Genomic DNA, 24,199 nt, shown 5'->3' on the forward strand with positions numbered 1-24,199 from the left:
GAACGGGGAAAGACTCTTGGTGAAAAGGCAATCAATCCTTTAGAGCGGAGCTGGGGTGTGTCTTTCTTGTGGCACACGTTTTCCATTCTTACCGCCATTGTCTGATAAACCACTGGACGAGGAAGTGTTGATGGAATATGGTGATTTAACGGTGCCACGCCACAGTGACAGCACGGGGGCGACCCGCAGCTAACAACATCCAGGCGTCCTGGGAATTCTTCCAGGACGACACTGCTCTTCAATCTTGCTGCAGAAGAAACACAGGTTTGTTGTGCTTTTTTTTGTCACTAAGACCTTTAGCTCTGTCACTTTGGATGACAGATACCGCTGGGCAGGTTGATACTCTATTCCCTCCCAATTCCGGACTTCTTCTAACCCATCCTTAACCCTGGTGGCAGTTTATCCCGGTCCAGGGCCGGGATATCCGCTGCCAGCTAACGTGAAACTGATCACAATCAGCTTCTCCTTTATTCTCATCATGTTAAAAAATAACGTCTACACAAAACGAGCAACCCAGGACCTCCGGGTGCCATTTATCATAGATTCAAAAGTTTCTCTCTTGGAAGTGACTTATGACCCACTCATGAGTAGGGACTAATAGTTGTGTGTTGCATGATGAGGCCTAACACATCTGAAAGATTGTCCCACTCCACGACAGCGGACCAATCTCGCCCGTAGCTGGGACCAAAATTGACTATTTTGCGGTGAAGCAATTACAGCGGATGGTTGGGGTAAAACAAGGCCATTGGAAAAAAGAGGCGGCTCACAGCCAGCGGCCTTGATATGCATTCTCTCTGCTGCTCCATTTGCGTTTGACCAGTAACATAGATCTCCCTTTCCAAAAGCTGGGATGATGTTATGACTTTTGGATTTTAAAAGCCAAAAAAAAACAACTATCTATTACTGTTGTATTTCTTTCATCTATTTTATATTGATTTTGCAGCATGCAACACGCTGCAATATGTTGCAGCGTGTTGCATGCTCCGGCATTTACAGTGATCAACTATATGGATATATACCCTGTGTATTTCCTTAAAAGGGTGCAGCGAAAATCTAAACAAACTATTTGTATATATATTCAGTTAATATGGTAAGTTTTGTTTAATATATGTATCCAGAGATGAAACAATCATGAAAATATGTTGTCTCCCAAAAAACACAAAATAATGAGATGTTCCTAATAAATTATACATGTATGGAAAACAAACAAATAACTTACCAGGGCACAGGTTGGAAAAAAAATGGGCACAAAAAGCTCAGTGTATTAATTTGCCCTCTTGCTTCAGGGTTTTACTTATCTCTGGACTTATCTCTATCCGGAAAGAATAAATACGCCCTCATTGCAAATTGTGTACTTTGCAAAGCACACATAACCCTCACAGTCTTTTTACTGGAAGCTTATGTCCTCAACACTTGATTTATTCACGGTTTGAATTTCTATGACAAACAAACCAAGATCTTCATTGGCTCCTGCCTCCCCCGTCAACACGGAGGCTTACAGTGATAACACTGCAGGTATCCCATTTTGGTCACGGTACGTTTCTTAAGATGGTCGTGCATGTGTAATTTCATCGCATATGGTAAGGACGTTTGGGCAGCCGCATCACAACAAGGGCGTTTGCAACATTATGGATTCATTAAATTCACACCGTAAAAAGATTTCAGGATATTACGTTTTTTGTTTGTTTAACTTGCCTCTCAACTTATTAAAGGCCGACAGAGAAATTATTGTTGGTGCAATAAGTATCGAAAGGTCGATCCCCATCTACATATACTTATTTTAGGGGGAAATTGATTTGACTTTTGGTTAAGCTGTCGTGAGCTTTCAATTTCATTTTCCAATCAATCTTTTGAGACCTTTCTGGAATAACAAAAACAGATCATGTCAAAGAGAAGAAGGAAAGTCAATTTAACCAGAGTCTGGGAGTAAAATAGCATTTTCAAATGCAGATCCTATCAGTGGAGTTAGAATGAGGCGTGCATACTACAGGGCTCACGCGATTGTAAAACCAGCAATTACGGCCCATGTGTGAGGCACTGTGCAGAATAGCAATGCATTAAACATAACAGCATGCTACTGCACTTTACACAAGAATACATCAGTTCAAACGTCAGAAGGATTTATGGTTTTATGAACTCTAAAGCCCAATAAAGGAATCTCATCCCGTCATAATGGTGTTGCTTTGTGGGCAATATTGACCTGTCATTGTGTGTATGTATTTTAAGCTGTTTTCACCGGATCTCAAGCACCTTGCCCTCCATCTATTTTTCTTTCAGCAAATACCTTACCACTTATGCGTTTATATTTAGGATGCCACGGCACTTAACAATACAATACTCAAACCACTAAAGCAGAAAAAACGATGTTTTTTTAATGTCGTTTTCCAAGTATCATATTATAAGTACCACAGTAGCAGCTGCGCGAATGGAAATCGTTCAGCCTTGAATTGCCAGGAAAAACGTGGTTGCAAAAAGCCATAAATTCCCTATTTGTAAGGACAGAGCCACAAACAGGCTGCCTTATATCAAAGGGCTGAGGGGCCAAGTAGCGGTCAGAGACAATCAACTAAAGCTGCCGTCTCAAATCGCCCTTGACAGCCGTTTACATACACACACATATAAAAAAGATTATATCAACTATACCTCAATGGGAATAAAAGCTGAGCTATGGCACCTCTAACACGATCACGCAGCTGTGAGGAGGGGGTGAGGCTAGAGGATGTGATGCCGCTCATCTGGGGGTTTAATCAATGGGACGAGATGGTACATTTGGTCCAGAGTAATTAGCCTGTTTGAAAAAGGGTGATGGGCACTGGGTCGATTTATTTATTAAATTTCTTTCTCGAGGCAGAGGTGACATTGAGACGTACGGTCAAAGACGAAGGGAAATCACACGGGAAGGAGAAATTGAAATGCTATGAAAAATGATGTGACACCCGTGGCTCAGCAGTGATGAGCTTCAAGTGATGAGCTTCATGCAGGAGTGGAGGACCTCGACGCCGTGCAGCTCCCGCAGTTTGTGCATATGTCTGGAAGAGAAGGCGGGGAAAAAGGGATTAGGGGACAAGGACCGGGAAACCTGTTGTGACCTCGACGTGCGTCAGGGCGGGGAGTCTCTGTCTGTCTCTATCGGGGGACGTTAAAGGTAAGCGTTGTGAGTCAAGTTACAGCTAGCTAATAGGCCTTTCACACATGCACAGAGAGCCTGAGCTCCTCTCTATAATCCGCCGTATGTGTCGTCAAAAATGTCAGAATCTGCCCCCTCCGGAGTTAAATCTATAAAGTCTGGGGAATCGGAGGGTCTGAGTATCAACGAGCGAGTGGGCGTGCGGCTGCCGTGTTGATGAGGTTTCTATCGTGAGACTGGCGGGAAACTGGGACCAGGGAGTGTAGCTACTTCGTACTTTTCTCTTCTCGCCAATGTTTGCGTTCCAACTTCTTTCTGCTTTCCACTCTTCTGTTCACATGGCGGATCCGTAGTATTAACATCACCAAAATAATAGTCAGCGTTACGGAGACGGTCGTCTCTCCCACCATCGTCGATGTATTGTCAAGAAAACCCTGAGACTTTAAGTTTGACTCTACTTCCAGCCTCCTACACACTCTTCCCAGGAGTATCTCCAACAAGTGTGGACACGTCTGGTATGGTTTGTCTCCTGTTGTGTCTGATCATCATAAACCACAAATCATTCCGGAGTCCCTCCTGAGGCCATGTGCCTATGTAGGAACAAAGCTGTGCATCAGACACACCTCTACTTTGTCGACAACTCACACTGATGACTCGACAACCATGACTCTTTGATCACGCACATATATCATAAGAACATAATGGCTGAATGATTTTAGATGTCTTTCTTATGCATTAGGATATTATTTATTGCCCTCTCATTAAAAGGAAAATGCATAGTCGCTTTGGCTGTCATCTTCATTAGACACACGCCGTATGAAGCTTTTCTTCGGTTTGGAACAAAGATGAATTCCCCGAACCCTGAGTATGTTTCAGACGCAACCGGCTGGAACCGTTCTTCTCAATATGTTTTTGTCACAATAGTTTCCCTGACTTTCAGGACTAATAACTATAACTGGAGACTCTGAGTCGGCCAACTAGCTTAGCTCTCGCACTGCCAGTCAGTCAACCTCATATGAACCGCTGTTGGCCAAAGATGTGCATTCTATGCAACACATTAGTCCCCATACTTCTCAACAGTCGCAATGCTGAGCGCGTTTACGCCTCATTCATGGACATTTCTTTGGAAGGGTTCAAGCATGTGGTATTTTAATGAAGGCCGTAAAGACATTCTTGCAAAATTCTCAACTCAGTAATCTCAGGGATTGAATATATTGCAAACTGTGTAGTAAAAATAACATAGGATCTATACTATCTGCTATTATAATAATAATAATAATACATTTAATTTAGAGGCGCCTTTCAAGACACCCAAGGTCACCTTACAGAGCATATAGTCATCATATTATTATTATTATTAACATTATAGTATCATCATCTATGCATCTATTCTAGGCTTTGAGTTCTGAGATTCATTCCTTCAAAGCCTGTGTGGGACTAAACTTAGCATTCAAGGTGGGTAACATTTGACTCCATGTGTCGTGGTTTCCTGAAATGTAATTATATCTGGTTTACAAGGTTATTCAATTCTGGGTTGCACCGAAGACGTTACACTGAAACACACTTGGGATGCTCTTTCCAATTATTCACACCAAAGCAGATGCGACAGCCCGGCCTGGACAAACTTGACAAACTTTGACAAATAAATGCATGAAAACCGCCGCAAGAACTACATCAATAGAGTTGCTCCATTACTGTTAACATTCCCTCATTTACACATCATTTCCATCTGAAGAGCTGGAGCGTGAAAGAAGGAAATATTACCTAGACCCAAACCGTGCCTCCGCAGAGACTGCCGATGTTGTCGGCCAGATTCATTTTTCATAGGATTACAACTTTTGATTTGTTTATTGCATACTTAAAATTCTCCTAATGAGGCCCATTGATGGTAACACTAAGCTAGGCCTGATCTGGTCTCCTACGCCCCGGCAGTCATGGATCTACGATTCCCCGTTTGTTAGGTGTGCAACTCCGCCATTAAATAAATCATATGCGCTACGCACATTCTAAATCAAACAATATCATCATCAATATTTTGTAAGACCTTGTTTTCCGTCCGTTGTACAATGTTGCCATGACTCAGCCAATATCTGTTATGTAAAAGGTGAAGACAAAATATGACAAAAAAAATAAATTAAATTAAAAAATATATATATATATACCTTCAGCAGCTCCACCCCCAGGGTGTACCATACACTAGAAAGTAATCAGTAGGCTCGGACAGAGAGAGAGAGAGAGAGAGAGAGAGAGAGAGAGAGAGAGAGAGAGAGAGAGAGAGAGAGAGAGAGAGAGAGAGAGACACAGAGAGAGAGAGAGAGAGAGACACAGAGAGAGAGAGAGAGACACACAGAGAGAGAGAGAGAGACACAGAGAGAGAGAGAGAGACACAGAGAGAGAGAGAGAGACACAGAGAGAGAGAGAGAGAGAGATCCACCTGGGTTCAGTGTGACACAGCTTCCCCAGCGCGATGGCGGCGTTGCGCTGGGCCTCCGTCCTCCCGGCGGGGGTGTTGTCGGCTGCAGCCAGGCGCAGCAGCAGAGGAACGGCGTCGGTGGCCAGCAGGTTCAGGGCTGCTCCCTGCACCTCCAGGCAGTGGCTCAGGCACAGGGCGGCGTTCCCCAGCACCACCTCATCATCGCTGGACCGCAGCAGGCGGCGGAGGACCGACAGCCCTGGAACAGAGAGAGCCAACGTACTTTAACGCCTTGCTAAAGCACATTTTAGACACAGATTGGTCGAATTTGCTATTGGAGTCCGACAGCACCCATAGCCATTATTTGTAATGATTGTGCAGCAGATGGCGCACCCAGTTAGTGCAAACTCAAATGCTTTGCTTTCCATTAGAGTTAAACGTCCATCTGTATACTTACATTTTCCAAATTTCTTGAAGTTCTACACCCTGATTTGCATTCAGAGAACACTTTCAGAAGAAAAGCAGTCCGTATTTAATCTTGTAATATGCTAATTGTTCTTTCCTCTACATTTTCAGCTGCATAAACAATAAATCAGTGCTACATACTGGACACAGATAAACACAGACACAAAGCAAGTATAGACACAATGTGTGCGTGTACATTGAAATAGGTGAATATTATATTACTCATACATGCACCCTTACCTACACACGCACCAAACAAGCGCATGAATGCGTGCGCACACTGTTTCAGCGTCTGAATACTAGGTCAGGCAGCACACATTATTCATAGTTTAAGGAAGCAGCTTGAACATGTAATGCCAGCGTGTCAATCATGCCTCACTTTTATCAGACTCCAGCAGCTCCTCTCGTGCCAGGTGACTGGCAGCCGTACACACTGTGAGGGTCTTAATGGCATACTTAGTGCTGGTTGGTCCTGCTCCCTGGATTATATATGGAAATATATGGAGACAAAATAAATTATATAAAACAGTTATATATGTATTTATACATGAATACAAAAATTAATGGATTTTTTGCATGAAGTCTGACTATATTTCCTGAAATCACATCAACCATCATCATCTTCAATTGTTTTTGAAATGCCCCCCCCAAAGAAATGCCTTCAAAAACATGCTTTGGTCAGTGATGAGCCGATTGGTTCTGGAGATGTGAGGTGGAGGCGGGGATCAAATATGTGGGTGGAGCCCTGATAAAGACATTAGCACATAAAGAGTGCAAAAATATATATTATACCGACATCAAAGCCGGCCAGAATGTGAGTGATGAAGCCCAAGGGAATTGACGAAACACAAGGGAAAAGTTATGATGATGGTGAAGATGATGATGACGATGATGCTACAACAACCACAACGATAACGATCGCCGTACGTACCTTCAGGAGCCGGCGCATGGTGGTGACCACCCCCCTGCGGACAGCGAGCTCAAGAGCCGCACTGCATTGTGGGAGGACGTGGCTGAGCACACCAGCAGCTCTCTGTGGGACGGAGGGAAAACAAAGGGATGGAGAGAGTAGAGGCCTCAGAGGTCACGCTCAGAGGGGCTCAGATGAGAGCGAGAGAGTGAGAGAGGCAAAAAGGTATCGCAAGGCAACAAGTTGGGTGGGAAGGAATGGCCTGAGGGCAGTAGTAGAGATAAATAAACAGAGTCTTCTTGGAGAAAGAGAGGTGGGCCTATAAAGAGGGAGGCTGGGGGAGGCAGGGGTTATTGGGAGTGCAGAGAGGGGAGGGTTGAGGGGGGAAGAGGGGGTGAGGAGGGGGGTAAACCGCACTTCCCAGAGATCTGCAGGGGGACCCATGGACCGTTAGCAGCGGTCTGAGACCATTTCTGGAGGTAAAGTGAGATCATGAAGTGATAATAAATGCCATGGCAGATTGAACATCACATTTCAGACGGCAGAAGCAAAAGTGAAGGATGACGAAAAAAGGCCATCAGAGGTACCCCAACTCCCTTACTTTCTCCAGTCAGCCCAATAAAACAACCTCACATTTTAATCCGGTTCTTTTGTGCAATACCTCCACCCCCACCCACACAGACACAAATCCACTACAACACTTCTTCCCCTTAGTTGGAGAGTAGTCAGCTTTATAAATTGTGTACAGCACCAGGGTACTGAGGAGCTTTTCACAGAGAACAGATGGGCCAAAAATAAACAGAGCGTGCAAGTTTAAATTTAGTTTAATTTAAGGCATGGAGGCGTCCTATTCTAAATAAACACACCAGGTATGGTCCCAGGACACCATTCCCATGCAGAGCCTCTAAACTATCGAGTCAGGTAAAGAGTTTATCCATTAGGGAATAAAGTAAAACGGATTACAATATCAGATCAGTTTGTACTGAAGGACTATATAAGAGGCACAGTATAACTTAAGTGTACTTCTCACTGGCTATCGGAATAGGACACGTGTTGCGCTTAAGACGGCACGGTAGCTGAAGTGACAAGTTGAAAATGTAAACGATCAGAGCGCAAAAGATAAAGGTCAAGATTAAATCAAAATGGAAAAATCTGCACAATGAATTATATAGTCCATAAAATGACTCAAGGACAAACGGGGGTATGACGGGAGCATACGGGGACAGATTGCGTACAGCAGTAATACTCATTAGCATAGAGGGCAACGAACACACTACCGTGTTACTCATTAGCACACAGAGCAGCTCCTGGAGCCAGGACTTTAATCAACAATGATGACACACGGAAAGAACAACACACAAACACAGACGGGCTCGCTCAGAACAAAGCAGGGCCATTGCACATTCCGGCAAGCGGTGTTATTTCTCTGTTGTTTGGGCGGGCATTGCCAGTGAAACTGACATCACATTCGTAACATCCAATTACCCATGATGAATGGTTTTATTTTCTCACATTGTCAGAAATATGTTTGTTTTTTGTCTCTTTGTACCTGGGGGAGTTGTCGGATATCCATCAGTCCAAAAAAGCAGCAAAATTCAGTTCAGAGTTTCACCAGAAGCTATGACAGCAAACAAAAGTTAACTATGTCTGTTTGACGCCGACTTTTCTGAATGTGAAGAAGAAGAAGTCGAAGAGGAAGAAGAAGAAGTGCTCCATTACTCACAGTGATTATTCCTCCGTGGCTATCACTCAGCAGAGCCAGACACCATGTGCAGAGGGGAATGCCGTGTTCCTACAGGTAAAAATTCTGTCTGGTGAGAATACACAACACAGGTTCATTTAATGCTATCCGAACATCTATTCCACACAGACGCTCGTTTTTCATCTCCTAAGCAGGGCGGACTTCCAAGTACTTACACTTAAGTACAACTTTGAGATGCTTGAACTTCACTTCACAACTTTTATATTTTGGGAGGTATACTTTGACAGCACTGCACTTCAAACAAAAACAGATATTGAAATTTTTCTATTTCCCATGAAATATTCTCACATAAATCAAGGCTTGGGCGCTAAATCAAAGCCACAAGGTGTTGTTTATTCTCCTCCTCAGAAAGCATATGTCCTACCTGGAGGCCAGGAGAGGTGACCACGGTTGAAATGTTGAAGATCAGTCCAAGCAGCGGATAAAGGTTGTCTCTGTATTCACTGCTACTGCACTGTTTCTGCACGGCAACATCAAAAGCCATTCAAATGTTAACAATAATCTATATATATATAGAAACAACAGCAGGTGTCCAGGTATAGTAATGTCACTATGATAATGGGATGGATCTCCCTAATCCATTTAATGCTGAATTTATTGGCTGACATTTAAGATGCTATTTGAATTTCCATCCACTTATTTCACTTCCTTATCCATGGGATTGGGGCCGTCCATGAATCTAATCCAGAGACACACATAGCCAGGGGAAACCATCCACAGACTCCACACTCTGACAACACAGTCTGACACCATCTATACTCACCAAGGCAACCACAAACGCCTCCCAACATTTCGGTGAGTGAGCCATATTATGACGGATGACATCATCACGGACCAGACAGCCGATTGATGAGATCAAAGATGGAAGAACATGCTGATTGGTCAGGTCGAAGGTTTTCTAAAATAGGATTGATGCACACACACACACACACACACACACACACACACACACACACACACACACACACACACACACACACACACACACACACACACACACACACACACACACACACACACACACACAGTGTGGGTCCAAAAGGGTTCCGTGTAATTCAGTTTACCATTACATTTGTATATCAAATTTAAATTCCAATGCAGCTGGTGCATGTATACACAATGCATACTTACCAGTATTGTTGTGACCGGGACTAAGACAGTTTCAGATAGCTTATCCCGTAGCTGCATGCAAAATCTGTGGGGAAAATTTGAAATAATTAAATAATATTCAGATCTCTGACCCAAAACCAATGGGCAATTCGTTAACTCAACTCAACTGAATAGGTGCTTCCATGTTTTTACAGCATACACTTTAGAAAGGGGAAAAGTAGAAAGCTGGGTTATACTTGTTTTCAGATGCAAAGTTCTCCAGCACAGCCAGAGCTCTGATCTCTTCCTGATCCTTTGGGCTTGCGATGCATTGCATTAGATTCTTCATCAACCTTTAAATCAATGTTGACACAGACAGGAAGAGAACGTATTCACATATAAATGCATCAAATTGAAATAAACAAGATGGAACTTGTGCTGATACAACAGAGCTAGCTTACTGTATAACTTCCAAAATTGCAGTTATAAATACTAACACGATTTTACTACCATCTGCAGGGACCCAGCAGGGACTACGTTTAATCAAGTTCATTTTTAATAGGGCTCCCCAGAAGAAAAACAACTTGTTAGCCAGGGTAAGGAGTCGCAGATTTTCATTTTTCATTTTGTATCGTCATATTGATCCTGCTGAATGTGGCCTGATGAAAACAAGGTGCAATGTCATACATTTGCACATTCAGGCCTTCAATTGCCATGTGTCTGCTGCGCTGAGTCTGGGAGTACAGGCACAGGAGGGACAGACTCTCTTGTCGCACCGCCATGTGTTCCGAGGCTAGACAGTCCACGATGGACTGGCTGGAGACGGTGCACGCCATCAGTGTTTTCTGGTTTTCATCTGAAGTACATTGAATCAAAGTGGATGCGGACGTGGAGAGACAGACACACAAAGCATCAGTTATATTCTTTGAGTGGGGAGTGACGCCACACTTGCTCATCTCACACACAAACACACACGCACACACACAAAAACAAAAGAATAGTGAGAAAATAAATTATATTACCAGTCAATATTCATTCACTCATATTCTCATTATGAGAATATGGATAATTGCAATTCAATTGCAAGAATCGCTTTTGCAATTACAATCACAATATTGCCAAAGCGACATGCATGTTCTATGTATTTAGCATCAGCATACACAGAAATGAACGAAAGAAACGGGTTAATGAAATATGAAAACTCTCTCGCCCACACACACACGCACATCTTGACTCAAAAGAAACACGAGGACTTAATCACAGGGGAGGCATCAGATCAGCTCCTTGACAGGCTGTGTAATAACACAATGGTGTAATTAAGCATATACGGCCCTTCAAGCGTCTCTCCCTTCATGATCCTGCCCACCTGAACATGGTGGGAACGAATTGTCGCTCGACTGAAAGGGTCCGCGGGGGTGGCTGTTGGGGGGGGGGGGGTGAAGGGGAAGGGAAATGAAGTATATAACTTAAAAATCCACCAACCGTTTCCACTGCAAATCACCCGCCATAATCTCAGCAGCGAAGCACACAGCTCTGGGGCGCACAAAGTCCTCGAACCACGGGACAAACCGCTGGGGAGGAATTAGAGGAGGGAGTTCTCAGTGAAGGAGCTCGTCGGAAGAGGTCGCCAACCTTAATAATAAAAACCTAAATGTCCCATGAAAAGGCGAGTGGGTGTCAGGCAGTGCACTGACGAACTACAATGATCGACGACGACCATTAAATGAATGAACACGTGAAAGCACAGTGAGACCACCGTGTAGACAAAAGCAAATAAACGACTTAACAAACATAGTTTGACAATATCACCAAATAGTCAGTCTAAAGGTTGGCCATCAGTGCATAAACACAAACAATTATATCAGCAAATAAAAATGAGGCAGGAAAAGGGAACTGAGAGACACAAAATGTAAATAAAAACAGATACGCACAAACGATAAATGGTATAAGGAAAAGCGGAAAAGTTTGACAATATCACCAAATAGTCAGTCAGAAGGTTTGTTCAGTGCATGAACAAATTATACAGCGTTTTGGGCGGGGGAGTTAATACAGAACACCTTGAGTGCAGATTAGGCTAATTGCAGAAAAGAATATAAAAAGACCCATGGTTCTTTGGATCTTGAGCCTGGGCTGTTTCCAGCAGCGAGGCCGAGGGCATTAGTTCATGCTTCCTTTTGAGTGTGGCAGGAGTGTGATACAGCTCGCCTGCGTTGGGCAAGACTGATGTGGCCCTTCACTCAACACGTTGCCTCTTGAAGATCTCGGTAAGATGTGGCTCCCCCTCATTCTATTAACCACTGTCGGCCATTTCATCATGCTTGACACTTTTTACACAATCAGATCGGACAACTTTCTGAGACGCTCCATTTCCGGGGGCCTTGAATGATGTCCGGGACGTTGGGATCAAGTGACGGACAATACTATCCTGGTCCTAATCGGACATAGGGGAAACATAATCACCCCCCAGCCTCCTTCCCGCCCTTTCGGAGTGAATCTTTTTTGGGTTTCAGGGACGAAAAAAAAACACTAATTCATGGACAAGTCCGAGTCGCCTCGCTCATTTGTTTTTTAAAAGTCATTGAGTAGGAGAGACACGTACCAAGGCAAGGACAAAATACCCTGCTTTTATAGAGTTAAAGAGTTGACCGGCCTTCTACTCGCTGGGCAGCCGTTGTGCAGTCATCGTCAGTCAGAGCCCCAGTGAGAGCTGTCATCTGCCCACCACACTCCCCCTCTGGCCCACTTCCTCTTACCTCCTTACTGTGTCACTGCTGATGACGATGCTGAATCCATTATTCAGCCGGAAGAGGGTCTGACCAGTACCTGTGTGACAGAGAACGCTCAATGATCAGTCATGAACAGCAAGAACTCCTGAATCCTCAGTGGAGAAGTCTACAGCACACACAACTTCCTGCCTTCCAGACACCAGTTTTTGTTGTTTTATTCATTGTGGAGGTTCAGTTGTAGTTTTATTTTGGTCGTTCTAACACATAATCTTTTCAAATAAAGAAATTTTATTGTGAAGCTTAATTTGCCCACTAGTTCAAGGACAACGTCTATGGAAGCATATATGTAGCAAAATTCAAATGGCAATGCAATTTGCAATTTGCAATTCAATAAGTAATTACGTTATGCAATTGACAATGCATTATGCAATTTCATAATGTAATTTGTAAATACGTTATTCAAAGTGTATTTTAATATGCAAAGTGACAATGCAATCCTCAATTACATTTGCAAAAGTTATAACAATAAAAATACAATAACATTTTGTCAAATTCTTTTGAGTTCCTTTATTCAAATTGAAAAGCTATAGCGTCCCCGTGATTGCAATCCACTTCGCCACGCTCCGTGTGTTGCGATATTCAAATGACATTTCAATCCGCAAAACGGAATCCAAAACGGAATCCAAAACGGAATCCAAAGAGGAATACAAATAGGAATCCAAAACGGAATCCAAAGAGGAATCCAAATAGGAATCCAAATAGGAATCCAAAGAGGAATACAAATAGGAATCCAAAAAGTCAATATGCAAAGTGGCAAACGTATCAGCCAATCAGCGTCTGGACGTCACTTTCTATTGTCTCCAAATATCTCCACGGTAATAATAATAATAATAATACATTTAATTTAAAGGGCGCCTTTCAAGACACCCAAGGTCACCTTACAGAGCATAAAGTTATCATAAATAGTTTAAAACAACACATTGTGGAAAAATAATAATAATAAATAAATAAATAAATAAAACAAAAACAAGACAAAACAAACAAACAAACAATCAAGACAGTGATCAGTTAGACGTATTGTGCGAGTTTGAACAGGTGAGTTGTGACTTGAAGGTTGTAATGGTGTATGACTGTTTTATGTGTGGGGGGAGGGAGTTCCAGAGCCTGGGTGCTGAACAGCTGAATGACCGGGCACCCATTCGTAATGAGTCGTGATGTGGGGATACATAGTAGGCCTAGTCCAGCAGAGATTGAGCGGAGGGAGCGGGAGGGAGTGTATTCTTGGAGGAGGTCGCAGAGGTAACTGGGGGCTAGGTTGTGGAGAGCTTTGTAGGTGAGGAGTGGGTGGAGACGGTGGGTCTCCCGACCCTATGTTTTGCACCCAGTGCCTGTAGCACTTGGGAAATCTTTGTGTATACCACACTGGCGTCAAAACGTACCAGTGAGGATAAGTCGTATCCTATCTCCCAGAACACGCACTCTATCTACTGCATCTGTGTCTTCAACACGATTGTTCTCCACATCATCGGCCAAACTTCGGAGAGTATCAATAATCTCCATTGGTGACCATGGACCATAGGCTACGAACTAGAAGGGAACAAGGAAATTACGAGCAAGTGACGTAGTTGCCGCCCAGACGCTGATTGGCTGATACGTTTGCCACTTTGCATATTGACTTTTTGGATTCCTATTTGTATTCCTCTTTGGATTCCTATTTGTATTCCTATTTGGATTCCTCTTTGGATTCCTCTTTGGATTCCGTTTTGCCAAATCTTTTGCAAAGCGTTCGTTTTGCGGATTGAGATGTCATTTGAATATCGCAACACACGGAGCGTGGCGAAGTGGATTGCAATCACGGGGACGCTATAGCTTTTCAATTTGTATAAAGGAACTCAAAGAATAAGACAAAATGTTATTCTATTTGTATTGTTATAACTTTTGCAAATTTAATTGAGGATTGCATTGTCACTTTGCATGTTAAAATACACTTTGAATAACGTATTTACAAATCACATTATAAAATTGCATAATGAATTGTCAAATGCATAATGTAATTCCAAATTGCATTGCCATTTGAATTTTGCTACATATATGCTTCCATAAACGTCGGTCTGGCTTATCAATCCATTGTAACCGAGCCTCCTGGCATCCGTTGCCGATATCCTTTGTTAAACGGAAATCCTCGCCACACTTTGTGTTATGGGTGCTTGCATGGGATTTCACTGATATGAGGTCAACAAATGCCTTACTGACAGTCGCACATGGATTCCGATGGATGAAAGTGCAGTATTGCCATTGTTTACAGGCACGTGGAAAATAAATGGTCTCCGGCAGATTCTGTACAAGGAGGGCAATTTCACAAATGATAAATGATAACAGATGTGTCTTGACGATACGTTTACGGGGGTTTGATCATCCACACTGGTGAGATCTCCCTACTAGAATGAGTATGAAAAAGGAGTTGAAACAGAGCTTGAACCCAGCAGACAGCAGACCGGTGACCGGGCTGTGCTTTGAGGGGAAGGAATCTGTCAAGTCAACGCTGGCATTACCATTCCTCCTCTCCCTAGAGCCTTGCTCTCTTTTCATTTTGTGCAGCTTGTGCCTTTTCATGATACACAGAGAGAGAGAGAGAGAGAGAGAGAGAGAGAGAGAGAGAGAGAGAGAGAGAGAGAGAGAGAGAGAGAGAGAGAGAGAGAGAGAGAGAGAGAGAGAGAGAGAGAGAATCAAGTTACAGAATACAATCGGTGATGAATACATTAATGATGAAACCAAAACCGATGAATGAATCAGAGCCGGAAGCATGTGGTGTACAATTTTCCAGCACTGGAAGAAGCCAATGCATACAAGCAAAAGACTGTGTGCATGGTGTGGGAGAAGTAAACAGTGAGCTACTAACTGACAATACGTAAACGTATGCAGTTTGCACAAACATGACAGTTCTCCGCACCTTGACAAACTTAGTAGTACTAGGGTTGGGCGATTAATTAATCAAATTTTGATTGCGATTTTGATTTTAGCTGGATACATATCTGTACATCATCTTAGATTTGAACATTTTCTATTTGACAATTTTGCGTATTTTTTTAAGTTCTCAGTAACAAAGTGTTTTTTCGGAGGGACATGCTGAACAAATACATAATGTTTTCAAACTCAAAATAACCGTGATTATGACTTTTTCCATAATCGAGCAGCCCTAACTAGTACTGTCAACCAATATGGACAAGCCAACCGTAGGGGATGGCCAAAATGGCAACAAAAAAAACCACAACCCTGCAATATCCGCATTTGAGTTTCCATGTCAAGTTGTCTTCTTAAGTTAGAATACAATAAATCTCCAGTCTAATTTCAAGTGCAGAGACCTAGTGCACCGAGACACAAGTGCAACAGCAAGTGTACAGAACCGCTGTGCAACAGACGAGGACGCTTATAAAACTACTTGACAGAGAGCATTGTGAGAGCTGCTTGGACCCCTTGTTGAGTTGTATGTCTGCTGAGCAACTGTGCCTTTTCAACTACTGGAAAAATTGACTCGTTTTGGAATCATCGTACAACTCTGCAATGCTTAAAGCAATCGCAGAGTGTGGCTAAGTGTTATTTAAAAGATTTAAGGAAAGGAGACTTGAGATTGCAACGCCAATAGGGAAATTTCCTGCAATCATAGCTTTGGGATTTCAGAGACTTTTCCTGCTAATTAAATTAACAAGGTGTTTTTTCCTCTCTGGTGTATCTTCATCCAGAATGTTTTCCCGTGTCTGTGCTCTTGACGTGCTTGTGCATGCGCTTGTCCTGCTGTTCAGTTTCAGATACCTTACCCGCAATAGCACTACACTTACACATCATCGATCAATGAAGATACAGCTCAGGTTCTCTGACATTAATCCAATTCATTCTGGGCTATGTTTACCATTTGGAATTGAAACCAAACAACCTCAAACACAACAATTCACTAAGTTTGGCCCAGAATTGTTGAATCCTTTGAACCAGATACCCGGATAAAATATGCACACACAGAAGCCTTACTCAGAGCAACCCTCACCGGATCCCTACCCTGGCTTTTTGTTGTGGCGCTCAGTGCAATCACTGGGATTACTACAGGGACCCCTGTCTTCCCCTACTTTTGCGAATGGAGGCCTCTCTTCCCCGATCCATCCCCCTAGATGTGGGCCTGTAGCCCCTAGGCTACTGACAACTCACTGTTTTACACTATCACTGTCACTGTGTTTGTGACACTATACTTTAAGTGTATCGCTATTCTACTGATGCCTGTATTTCCCATATGCTGTCAATTATGTGAACCAGCTACTATCAGTGTTTAAAACTGTGATGTACATTAACTTGTTTTTTGTAAACATTATTTGCCAAATAGATAAAATGTATAATCGTGCAATTTTTTATGAATTAGTTGACACACACACACACACACACACACACACACACACACACACACACACACACACACACACACACACACACACACACACACACACACACACACACACACACACACACACACACACACACACACACACAGCAGAGCTTTGAGCAGAATGCGTGTGGAGGAGCAGAGGCCAGAAAGTGCTGGATTGAGGTTCCTTGTGAAGGGTGGGGTGTCCAAAGAGTAATTGTGGGATTATGGTCAACAACAGAGGGGTCAGGTGGATGAAACAGCCACGGCACACGATCTGGTGTTTTCACTCTGGAAGTGAAAGAGCCGTGAACGTTTTCAAGTAAAAAAAAAATGAGGTTGTCATCGTGTAATGTAAGCAACTGTAAGCCGTTCAATGAATCCTATCGGACAGATGTTGTAAAGTCAACTGAGAATTTTCTTTTTGAGAGGCATAGCACATACTTTATCATCTCATATTTGCAGATATGGGTAGTAAAGCGTCATATTTACTCTGTTACATAGCATTCACTTTCACTCACGTATATTTGTGAAAACATTCTTGTTAATTTTACTGTGCTTACGGCTACATTCCACTCGTTCTCTCAGAGGGATTCAGTCAAAGAGACTGACTGGTGTTTGCATTCACCAATCAAACATAACCAGTCGGAGTAGTCGTGATGGTGGTAGTAGCGCAAGTATGACCAAAAAGAACAAAGCGGTGTGAAAATGGGCGTAAGCGCGATGAGCAGCTGAGCGCTGAAATGCAACACAGGGAAGAGTAGGACAATAAACGCTGAGCAAGGTGATGAAGACACAAGAGGCCCTTTGCAGGGTGTGAAGATGTGATGGGCATCTTCACTGTGTTAACATGTTTTAAAAGATTCACGTGTTCCTGTCCGGCTGTTAGCCCTGTAATAGCCTGCAGCTGTGGCTCATAGGTTAATTGAGCCACACCCATTCTGGTGCTCCTTAAGAGGGCCAGAGTTCTAGACTGGAGGGAGGCTTGAGTTGTGCAAGTGACTCGACTGTTGTGGTATTGTTTTTAAGTAAAAATATGCTTTTTACCAACAACATTGTGCGTCGAGGAAACTCTTTTCCACACAGGGCTTACAGTGATGAACGACTCATTGACGCATGTCAATGTGTCATTGATGTGGGTTAGCAAGGCAACGCCTCTTGAGAATTTTTCATGAAACTCTGCATGGTAAGGTTTAAGTTGACATTGTGAAACGTAGCATAGCCTCATTTATAAAAAACATTAATTTGCCTAGTGACATTGGAATGTCTTGAATGGATATCCACTATAGGGGGAGATCTAGCCTATCGTCCTCAATGAGCAGACCCGTGTTAAATCGACACTTGCGTGAGATTAAATGCATACAGATAAGTTCCATTGCAAGCTCATAAATGCCAATGAATGTCAATATTTATATTTGCTAAATTTATGTTCCACAAGCATTTATAAAACATAATTTGGAAATCTGGATATTTACGAACATCTTGCTACGAATTATTTGAATAACTACTTTGACATCTTCTTGAGTCATTATCAATTTAACGTAACAATAATTTTACCTGATATCTACTCTACCCACCTGTATGTGTTAGAGAGATTATTGGGGAAATAGTATTTTCCTGAAATAAAGAGAATATAGAAATAAAAATTATAATGCCGTCATAAAAAGCTACTTCAACTCCCAATTGACGTGCACTTTCCCAAATGTTACCCTCAAATTCTCATTCAAATAAGAGCTAGTTTGATGCTGTACATTTCTTGAAGCATGCCAGATAAGTCAATTTAGAAAATACTAATCACGCCGACTAGTAATTTAATGGTAATCCTGTGAAGTCATTTGGGAGAAATATGAAGAGCGAAATGAGTTTATAAAACCATATAAACAGCTACAACTTGCTTAGAATATGTAAAATGTAATATCGGTGGCTATTTCCTAGATCAGTTGGCTAACCAATGTGCTGTGTAAGCCGGTAATACTCTATTTAAACACCAACATTTGAATGTCATCCCAAATGTAAATCCACCCATTTAATTTGCCGTCATTTAATGTTCAATCATCGCTTCCTCTCTCTGAAATGCTTTAGCTGTAAATATGCTATTTATTCTCCCAAACCCTATTACCATTGTACTTTGTCTCGCTCAGCCACTTCCTTAATATCATAGGAAGAGGCAAACCTCTGGCCTGTGAAGGACACAGGGAAAAGATAGCTACAAACAAGATGGCATTTGAAGCATGAGGCTGTTAGATTAGGCCCCAATCTATACATGCAGCCATAACAGGCCCAAAGCATCAGTATTACGACATTTACGGTAGTCGCTTTTCCAATAGACTTATTCCCTAAGATACAATAAACGAGTAATAACTTTTTACCATTACTTCTGTTGCTTAACTGTTCTTTGCCCATTGGCTCCCGAAGCAGAACACAATATTTGCCTTTTGACCATGGGTTTACAAGAACTATTGGAAAACATTCTCACTGGGACGAGCAAATGGAACATGAAGAGCGATCAATAACGACCATGGTAAGGGCTCTCTTTCACCTCCGTTTTTGTAGGCATCGACAAATTGACCGTTACCCACAACAAACAGACTTTTTAATTTGATGTTTCACCTTTCGCCAAGTGTTGAAAAGTCTCCCTCATCCACTCATGTATAAACAAATGAGGCAGTATAGAAAGTCAATGTGACCTGCCTAGCTAATTGTTTCCCGCCTTTTCTCTTCCCTATTTTGACCTAATGGGGCTCCCTCTCTCTCTTTTTTCAAAAATTCTGACTCTGTAGGCCTTAGAAGACAAGGAACCTGTGGCAACCAGTTGAGCAGGTAGTCGAACAACATGAGAGGGAGAACGTATCAAAGAAAATGATTGGAGAGGATGTCCCCATAGTGCACTCACAGTCAGTAATGGCTTTCGAAAGAAGTTGCAGCCCTCCGCAGTAGTATAGGGGGCTCTGGTTGGGCCTTGAGAGTTTATCCAGCAGCTGAGGCACTGTGGAGGCCTTCTGTCCTCCCCTGTCAAACTCCTCTGTGGCACTTAACTCCTGCCTCTCTCGCTCCTCCTCCCATTCCAGCTGAGTCAGGTATTCTGCAAGGAAGAAGATGAAAGATGCGAAAAAAGATGGTATCAGAGGTAGATGAGCCATCATGTCCCCTCCCCCTACTTAGTAGGCTAGGCCTCCTATGAAGCCGTCTTCCCCCCACCATCTTCCATTACTGACCTTACCTCAGTAATGAATTATCAATGTAACGCTACTTTCTAACCCCCCTGAAAGAAACTGTCATTTTCCTGACAAATGCCAAAGAAATAATTACACAGAGCATAGTATAAAATAATATACCTTTCATTTTTTCATACACCCATTTACATTTCACAGCTCACTCAAATTCAAACCAGACTTGCTAAATGCCCTGGCAAAAACAGAAGTACTAACTTTTAAAATGAATATTGAACACAATCCCTCTTGTCGTCCTAAATGTCCCTTTCACTGGAATAATTTAAGGAGTTGGATGATTGCGACACTATGAAAAGTGTTAAAAGGGGAGAAAAGTGAAAAGAGGATGTCTCCTTTATGGTTTGGTCATAAAAATCAGAATTAGTTTCTTTGACAATGTGAAAGCATTCAAAGAATAATAATGAAACTATTTGGGAATAGAGAAATTTTTGTCACCTATAATAACAAAGAATATCCCCCAACCACACCCCCCAACCCTGCCTCACGTCACATTTGCAATAGTCTGACATTATAAGGCCTAAGGAGTGAGGACAGAACTAGCAATATGTTTCCAACATTAACTTTCTTATCTCTTACGCACTGCTGTGCATGTTATTGTTAAACTTCTCTTTACCGTTCACCATTTTCCGCCTCTCAGGTTCAATTTCCACAATCTTTTCATAGCAGTTTCTTGCCTGCGAAAAAAAAAAGAGAGAATTTTTTTGGTACATCACCCTTGTAATAGGATAGGTTGTTGTTCTCCCCTGATGTCTTCCAGGACCATGGAAATCAATAGGACTGTGGCATCAGCAATATGTACTCTCTCAGCACGAATAAGTGGCCAGGAGAAATGTAAAACCATGATAGGAAGTAAACCATGCATTCTGCAGTATTTACATTCTAATTACCATTTGCCAGGTGCCAGTAAGATATTGCTTTGCCAAGATTTACCACTAAGGATTTCAGAAAGCTGCAGGATATGCGTGACCGAACATTTATACATATCGCAATTATTATAATCGAGATTTAAAAAAAAAACAGATGTATTGCAGATGTCAGGTGACTGTATTTCAGAGAGATTGGTATATATAGATTGATATATGTACAATGATAAAATGTGGGGGAGGGATTAGTTTTAATGAGGGGTGATCATGCTCACCTCTTTATAATTCCGTAGGCCAACATATGCTTTGCCCATGTGTACATAAGCTTTGAGACATCTCTCATTGCACTGACAGACCGGGCAGAAAGTAAGAGAAACAGGGACAGGTTACATTATATATTTTACCACACACACAACCTTTCTATCCTGCCAGTTATGTTTTACAAGTTGTTTTATACGGTCCCACTGATTGAAGACACGTTATGAAGTTCAACAGAACATTTGAGATTTTGCGCTACATGTGAACTGTTATGTTTGATTACATTGTTCAACATGAAACAAACAGATGCTTTAAAGAGCCTATTTATCATAGCAAACGGTGTATTCACATTTTCTCTGAAATCTTTACTGCCTAGAGGCAATCAAGTACAAGAGAAGGAATACCAAATTCCTTTCTTATTATTTTTCTTTTTCTTTCATCCAACCTGAAAAGCTCATCATCGAGCGATGCAGTGCAATGAGTGCAGCCTTGTGTAAAAAATACAAAAACCAATACCCATTATTAGATCTCTGCAACACCAAACCTTAGGTCCTCTGAGTACCCAGGATTACAGAAACTTCGGCATGAGATGACACCATGAAAAATGAGGTATCAACTGAGCGACCTGCAGTTTCCAAAGTAGAGCTCACCTTCAGGGCCCATTCGCAGTCACTGACGGCCTTGTTGAACTCTCCCAGCTTAATATAGGCCTATAGGAAGGTATTGTTCAGCGTTAGACAACGTTAAGTAATCGCTAACAAACCACAGTGAATAAATCTGACGGCAGGAGGTAAAGCAGGTGATTCTTAAGCAGGGATATTAGGTCGTTGTGTGGGCAAAAATGGTGCAGTGAAGTATTTCCGTCAATAGGGAAAATGTTTTAGATTTTAAAAGCAGAGCATTCAATTCGGACCCCATTCCTCTAACTGTACACTACTTGAGACAAGTCTGTTTGGCAGAAGACATCAGAAACACTGTGGCTCATTAATGAAGGAGTAAAATCTGCACTCCAAGACACGAGTTGAACCCCTTGGGGTTAGCTCAACACTGCTCCTCCTCCTGCAAAAGAAAGTTTGACCAGACACTCGACAGGTGTGATCAGACCTTCCTGCTGATCAGCCACTCAACAGGTACTGGACTCACATCTCCTCATGTAAAAACAATAACAATCGACAGGGCACCAAGTCTCAAACAGGTTGATTCATTAATTGAAGGCATTTTAAGATTAACCTGTGCTCTGTTGGTGTATAGTGGCTGCATGTCACGTAATTCTGCCAGCCCATCACTGTAAAACTCCACGGCCAGTTGGAAGTCTTGTCGGGTATAAGCTTTGTTCCCTTTGTCTTTGAGTTCTGCGGCAAAAACCAAAGGGGACGTTATGTGCATGTAGCAATACGGTTTGATTGACACCAGCAATGAAACTGGGTTTTATCTCAATACAAAAAAACGAGGGAACAGATGTTTACAAACCGTTTGCCCTTTCCTCCTTTGCTCTCCTTCTCTGAATCCTGTCTTCCACATCTCTCTCCAGACTCTTCATGTAACTCTCTTAACGCCAACATATTCATAAGATCCATTAGCACAGATGCAGTAGGCTTTAATGCCCTTTTAAAAAAATATCCATCAATTCACTTAGCATCAGGCTCTCTAAATGCTTATTGTTAAACAGTTGAAAGCAGTCAAAAAATATTCCATTTCATCAGTCAAAAACCCAGTGTTTTGCGTTAAAATCTCAAAGATACCCATTTCAGTTTATTTGGCGCCATCTATGGCGAGAAAAAAGTTATACGCACTACACACACAAGTGAGTTTGTGGCTCTGTCTATCATCTCTGGTGGAACAACAACTGCTGGGTGATATAAATCACATCACTCACTGCACAGCTTGGGATTTGAATGCATGTCGGGAATGTCTCCACTGTTCCATTTATAATCCTGCAAGTGCATTTATCACTGGGCCAAAGACTATATCCCCATGTGTTACTTCACTCTGTGATAGACAGTGACTTAACTGACATTCATTTAAATATAAATCTTTGGAGATCTCAAATTGGATGAAATAAGGGCTCTGACGCTCTGCTCTGCATAATAATGTCACAGGCCATCATTTGTATATCAGAAATGATATGTAGGTGATTTTTTTTTGGGAGGGGAAATGTAAAGAGTTTTCCAGTATCTGAGGTTCCCTACAGGGTTGCTAATGACGATCATGATGATCATGCTGATGTTGGGGAACGCGTTTCTCTTAAAGTGAGACAAAGACATGAATGTCAGTTGAAGGTAGGTACCGTTTTCTAAAATGAGCATGCACTGGAAGTCCTTTAGCACAGCTCTTTCGTCTTGTCTGCCTCCAGCATGCCATCATTTGCTGCTCTCCATTTTTTCACCACATAGTGTTCAATGTCGACACATAAGGTCACACTGTTGTTACAGGTTAATGAGCTCATTCACCCATAACAAGGGGTGGAAAGTTTCCCTATTTGCTTTCTTATTATAACTACGTGGATTTTATGTTGAATTAAGGGACATTATATTTTTTATATTATTTATATTATATTACACTCTGATACTTTAATTTGAAAAAGTAGACCTTCTAAAACCTTCTCTAATTATATCATCAAGTATTAGGCTAACGTATACATATTCAATTGATTTAATATGCATTGTGCAAGTTACGTAAATGGATATTCAACTTCATTGCAGTTAGGTGCCATTTGTCTTCAAACATCTCAAATAAGATTTCCTTACATTTTGACATGTTTGACAACATTTTATTTTTCCTTAAATTCTGAGCCATGAAATGTAGCATTAGCACACACACAAAACCACAGGCTGGGAAAGTCTTGGAGAGATTCTGGTTCTCACTGTCACTCATTGAGTGTAGGACAATTATTAGAAATTGAAGCAGAACTTGAAGCAGACGGACATTTACTGGCAGGTTTGCACATA

At 42.1% G+C, this 24,199-nt stretch overlaps 1 protein-coding gene across 1 annotated transcript; it reads right to left on the reverse strand.

Moving 5' to 3' along the window:
* Positions 1 to 1,082: 1,082 nt before the first annotated feature.
* On the reverse strand, positions 1,083 to 23,772 carry ttc12 (tetratricopeptide repeat domain 12). The gene is made up of 18 exons (XM_060074710.1): positions 22,722 to 23,772; positions 22,482 to 22,603; positions 21,902 to 21,961; positions 21,269 to 21,340; positions 20,744 to 20,804; positions 19,794 to 19,982; positions 12,520 to 12,589; positions 11,249 to 11,337; positions 10,454 to 10,622; positions 10,024 to 10,119; positions 9,809 to 9,872; positions 9,441 to 9,575; positions 9,042 to 9,137; positions 8,639 to 8,707; positions 6,937 to 7,038; positions 6,385 to 6,484; positions 5,562 to 5,799; positions 1,083 to 3,029 (listed from the first exon to the last, which is right to left on the reverse strand). Exons 1-18 carry the CDS (start codon positions 22,789 to 22,791, stop codon positions 2,960 to 2,962), a joined length of 1,872 nt encoding a protein of 623 aa, XP_059930693.1. The 5' UTR covers positions 22,792 to 23,772; the 3' UTR covers positions 1,083 to 2,959.
* Positions 23,773 to 24,199: the final 427 nt, after the last annotated feature.

Source organism: Gadus macrocephalus, chromosome 16 (genome assembly GCF_031168955.1).
Source record: "Gadus macrocephalus chromosome 16, ASM3116895v1".
Classification (NCBI taxonomy): domain Eukaryota; kingdom Metazoa; phylum Chordata; class Actinopteri; order Gadiformes; family Gadidae; genus Gadus; species Gadus macrocephalus.